At 38.0% G+C, this 5,677-nt stretch overlaps 1 protein-coding gene across 1 annotated transcript; it reads left to right on the top strand.

Moving 5' to 3' along the window:
• Positions 1 to 210: 210 nt before the first annotated feature.
• Smp_087550 (hypothetical protein) lies at positions 211 to 783 on the top strand. The gene is made up of 3 exons (XM_018799440.1): positions 211 to 333; positions 371 to 519; positions 557 to 783. Exons 1-3 carry the CDS (start codon positions 252 to 254, stop codon positions 659 to 661), a joined length of 336 nt encoding a protein of 111 aa, XP_018651229.1. The 5' UTR covers positions 211 to 251; the 3' UTR covers positions 662 to 783.
• Positions 784 to 5,677: the final 4,894 nt, after the last annotated feature.

A 5,677-nucleotide genomic window follows, 5' to 3' on the forward strand; every position in this document is an offset into this window, starting at 1 on the left:
TAGGCGTTCTGTCCTTGCCAAATAAATCTGAACCCGAACCTGTTTTCCGTTTCTCCCACCTAAGAGTGAGTCACTGAAATTATCTATCAGAAAACAATGTCAGCACTTTCGATTGACAAATTCAAAGAGAGGTCGAATCCCCACAATACTACAAATTGCAAGGATAATTATAGGTCCATTGACCTATACTTACTCCAAAAGACGAAGGCTGATCTACGTCTGGCGCGAGTATATGAACTTATGCGTTACTAATGCTCAAAGTCAGCGGTCTTTCTGTAGTCTCTCGTAGAAGTTATGGGTTGTGGGGTTTCACGCATCCTAGAGAAGGGCCAGGTGAGCTAGTTAAAACGTTAATTGAATGTCTCTGAAGGTGTTAGACTATTTCACAAGACACTGCTCATACTTGGGGCACCAGTTGGAATTTTGGCAGTTCATTTTGCCTTTAAAAATGAGCATCACCATGAAGAAGAAATGAAAGAAAATAAGCCATTTATTTCTGTTTACCCTAGAGAGATAAGGGTAGTTCACTTTGTTTGTTTAATCTTGATTCTACCAGAAGCTACATTGGGGTGATGGTAAAACTTACTTTACGGATCACTTTTCGAAAACAATAAACTATACGCCGCGCGCCACATCTCCAATTCCTAAGTCAGCAGATTAGCCGATTCGACTCGTTAATTTTTCAGTCTCATCACTTGCTTGTTATGTTGATCTTAATAGTCACCAAGTTTGTTGTGAACTCACTTAACGATTTATATAGAAATGCATGTGTTGTTCGTAGTTATTTGCCTTAATAACCTCTAATTATTTGGGATTACGGGTTGCCCGCATTTACGAAACAAACAAATTCATGTGTTAGATCATAAGACGTAATAAAAGTAACCGATATTTCTCGTACGTCCTAAAAACCGAATCCAAAAGCGCTATGGCATTCCACCACTTTCTTATTGGAATGCCTTGTTTTCAGATGTGCCGAAAGGGTCCTTTTGCTAGTGTATGAAGTATCTTAACGTCCAACTCAAGTAGTGTATATGTAATTAGCCAATATATTTTTAAATTCCAGTTACTTGGTGTCCCAACCATCTGTATCACTTCACTAACACCAGTGCATTAAAGTTCGCTTTATGTAATTGTTTCGTTTCCTTCATTAGCTTTAGTAAAATACGTGAATCCCAAATCGGGTATAAGTTATAGTATTTAGTTTCAGAACACTAAGAACTTAAGTTACTAGTAGCGAGATCTATGCCTTCATAAACTCGCCAATAAATGCTTACATTAATTTGGTGATAGTGGTCGTTTTTACAATTCCAGTCACTAAATGGAATTATTTCCTCTGTAGCAAACGAAGAACTGTCATTGCTAGAGATTTGCACAACCTCTTTTAACCAGACGAAATCTGCAGTGGTTGCTCCTTCAGTACGTGCATATGGGGAATTACATTTGTGACAGACTGATACATGAAGTGGAGTAGTTGGCCGTCTTCACCGCTTTGCTTAACCCGGAGAAATTACCGTCCTTAGTGGGTTGGTGTCTGGTAGAATCTGAGCACGAACTCAGGAGGCCCACTTGGCTTTTACTAATTTTACTTGTGGTCCAAGCGAATTGAACATCCCTCAACCGAAAGACGAGTTTACTGCACAACACATCTTTGTACTATTTTATGGACAAGAAACGTGATCTATCAAAGTAGGTGTGCGTTAATTAAGGGTTTTGAACCATAGGTATGTTCTAAGCATCGCTTTCGTTTCTTGAGACGACGGAGTAAGCTACACCGAGGTCAGTCACGATGTTTCGTTGATTTGGTCTCACAGTATTGCAGATTTTGCATTTACTATTTATGGCCAATGGCTAACTGCCCCTGCGCGCAATGTTGGCGGAAGTAAAAGTAACTTGAAGGAGAGGTAGTCACACTGTGACTTAATATTAGTCCATGAAATCATTGATTGGTTGGAGTGTGCGGGATTATTGTGATTACTGGTTGCAAATTTTGGGTGACATAACCCGAATTCATTCACATTTTGAAAAATCCATTCATCCTTTGCCTTCCGGTAGATCTTCAGTTTTAGTATTCCTTCATAAACATCCTTTTATTTTGTTTCCCCAAATCACATTCTCAGCTCTAATGTTTATCGTAATCATTGATATCGTTACTGTTTCGACTCTTGGTATTCATATTATTAGTTTCGTCTTGTTACGCACATGTGATTTGGCGATTCAAGCTGACACACACTTGTGGCAAGTTCTTTGTTGATTTATGACAGACTGAAAAGTCATACGAGTGTTTCAGACGAGCATAAATAGAATAAAAGTTACTTTAAGTGACCTTTTTTCACTAGCTATGAAGTCTAATCCAAAAGTATGGGGTATCCGTAAAGTTGTAATTCTCGATGGTTTTTGGTTTCCTAAGCCTTCCGTTGTGCGATAGTACGAGAGTCTACGTAATCACTTACCGGGAATCTGGACTCATCTGTTTAGCTATACAAACAATATTCAACAATTCGGTCCAGCTTTTGATTCACATCATTATTTTATTTTTAAAACGGACTTAAATTCGGTTTATGGAGATTTCATTTCACCTACCTGGAATATGATGCCTGCGTTCTGTATGTTTTGGAATGTATGTGGGCTAGTTCATATGAAATCTAAGTTACTAGCACATCCCTTGAATACTGAAAGTCACGGTAGTGCACAATCAACAGGATAAAGTACAGGTCAGTTAGTCAGTCATCTACAATATAGGACCAGGCACATATATGCATCGGTAAACGATCCCATACTTCATTTGCACAACAAGATGATCACCAAATTCACAGAATCAGTTGCTCCAGGTTTTCCATGGTGGTCTAGCTTCAATTGACTCATGAATTCAACTATAAAATTACCAAACTCTCCTTAGAACCCATTCTGATAGTAATATATAAAAGAAAGATTGTGTAGGATATATGTATAATACAGGAAAAAAGAATTAGTTCGTAGAAAGAAAGGTATAAAGTGATTTTAATCTCACGGTTTAAAGGAAGACAACGACTATATACACGGACGTCATTGTAATCGACTCTGAGTCATGTCACATAGAGTCTCTAACCACTGGTTACATTAATCGCGTAGGCCCCAACCAAGTAGTCTTCATCTACCGAAATGTCTGAGACCAGAAGTTAGTAACTTTATGGACTGATGCCACGATTTGGTTTGGCCGCCCCTAACTCTCTTCCAACCATCCCCTATACTAATCAGCATTGCGCGTCGTGGTAATCGGTGTTCAGACATGAGTAACACGTGGCCCAAACACCTCAGTCGACGAAGACTCACAACCTCATCAAATGATTTACCATCATTCCCTAATACCCTGAGTCTAACCTCATTATTACTTACCCGGTGATCCCAGCAGATGCGAGCAATATTTCTGAGACGTCTGTGGTCAAATACTAGCAACTTACGAGTACCTTCTACTCTTAATGGCCACGTTTCACAGCTGTAAAGTAGAACAGAGCGAACTGCTGCGCAGTATACTCGTCCCTTAATTGATAGACGGATATCTCGTCTTCGCCATAGGTGACGTAAGTTGACAAAAGCCAAACGAGCTTTTTGAATCCGTGCAGAGATTTCGTCAGACACCAACCCATTAGGGCTGATCAGACTTCCAAGATAAGTGAAGTTGTCGACGCGTTCGACTACTTCACCCCCTATCCTCAGTTCAGGTTTTGATGCAGGCTAGTCCTGGAGCAACAACTTGCATTTCGACGGGGAGAAACGCATTCCAAATATCCTGGTATTGTCGCTCAGTGCTAGCGAAAGTCACTGCATTTTGTCAGAGTCTTCACCAAACAGGACAATATGATCTGCGTATTCTAAGTCGATAAGTGGACTTCCTGGAAGGAGATCAATTCCTGAAAATTCAGTTCACGAGAGCGTTAATTCCAGCAGTAGGTCTATGATGTAGTTAAACGAAAATGAAGATAGTGGACAGCCTTTTCGGACGCCACTTGAGGTTGTAAAATTAGACGACAGTTCGCCTTTAGCTTTGACTCGACTGGTAGTGTTCGAGTAAATAGCCTTCCTATTGTTGATATACTTCTGAGGTACACCTTTCAATGACAGACACTGCCACGGAACCTCCGTTGATTGTTTATGTCACGTTTGCTTTGGTAATTACTTCCCATATGAGCATATGAAGTCATCTATGATGGGTACTGGTATACAATGTATCATCCGACGAAAAGCAATTCACACTACCCTAGTCTTTTATTTATTTAATATCTTTTTATCGTGTCCGTTAGCTAGTTCTAGACGACGTAGGTGCTTACTTATTTACTTAAGCCTGTTATCCCCTTTTAGGCCATAGACCACCGAACAGATATTTCCAAGCAACGTTGTTCGGGGCTGATTTTTTTCATTTGTTGCTAAGTTCTATGTATGCTTTTGATATCTATTCCCAACTTCCGGTGCTATTTGTCCTTCAGTCTCTTTCTTTTCTTATTACCATAATGATCCCAAGTTAGGGCTTGCTTTGTGATTCGTTTTGATGGGTCCTACATATTGTATCTTATCTAACTCCAGCGTCTTTTCCTAATTTCCTCATCTGGAAGCTGGTTTGTTCTCAACTACTGTAGGTTACTCCTGATAGTTTCTTTACAGTGGATCTGGATTATTGTACATTGAAAGCTGTTTATAAACTTCTATATATGATTAGACGTAGAAAAGTTGCATACTAGGACGTTTCCTTGTTATTAGCTCGTGTACGAAGATCCATTCTACAAGTACTTTGTGCGACAATCACTACAGTTCATTAAATTGAAATAAGTTTTGATAAAACTTGCACTGTATATATTTGAACAAAAGATTTACTGAGGATATTTCCTAACATTTTATCATGACATTTCATCACCATAAAGGTTTCATTGATAACAGTAAGACAACCATTTTACTGATAAGTAATTAATTGACAAAATTTTTAGTTTTAGTTGGTTTTAAAGAAGTAATAACTAAAAGTTATAATCTAAGAATTTCAGTTTGATTATATAATTATGCAGGATTGTATTGCGAAAATACAGGCGTAATGTTATTCATAAAAATAACAGTTGGTTTTATAAATAATGGACAGTTTTGTTAGCATCAATAAAAATTAAGCATAACAAAAGTATAAAAATGTAGAAATGATGGAAAGAATTATATATGTCTTGAACTTCGTTATCAAAATAGAATAGAAACACTCGAATCGATTTGTTCGTCTTGTCGCTAAGTAAATTTTCGCATTGTATGGGAAAAATTCTCATGACAAAATGTCTTGCAATGGTTCGTGAAAGTTTAATGTGTCCGCAGATAAACAATATGACAAATTGCGTAGCGACAATTACATCCCATCGTTGTATTTACGCCCACATTTTGCCTGAAATCAGTGAAATGCGTATGTTTTGTAAAATGATCAGTAATGAGATGACTTGTTCAGCTGTACACTAGGTGCTTTCATTCTTACAACAATGGGATTGATTAAGCTTATAAAGTTTTATGACTTGAACATTCTATCATTGTTTTTCACACAATGAATCTGATTACTATGGTAAATGGATGGTAATTTCACTGTAGTTAATGTGTGCTGCCTATCACTTGTTCTGACGACGTCTCTTTTTGGCACCAAAATGAAGAGTAGTTATACTTATGAAAAATTACAGAGAATACA

Source organism: Schistosoma mansoni, chromosome 3, assembly GCF_000237925.1.
Source record: "Schistosoma mansoni strain Puerto Rico chromosome 3, complete genome".
In the NCBI taxonomy this organism is placed as follows: Eukaryota; Metazoa; Platyhelminthes; class Trematoda; order Strigeidida; family Schistosomatidae; genus Schistosoma; species Schistosoma mansoni.

Excerpts from the sequence above, each read along its gene's own strand:
- Smp_087550 (XM_018799440.1), top strand. The coding sequence starts at position 252 with ATGCTCAAAGTCAGCGGTCTTTCTGTAGTCTCTCGTAGAAGTTATGGG. Across the intron at positions 334-370 it reads GCATCCTAGAGAAGGGCCAG|GTGTTAGACTATTTCACAAG; the intron begins GTGAGCTAGTTA and ends ATGTCTCTGAAG. Across the intron at positions 520-556 it reads TTTACCCTAGAGAGATAAGG|AAGCTACATTGGGGTGATGG; the intron begins GTAGTTCACTTT and ends TGATTCTACCAG.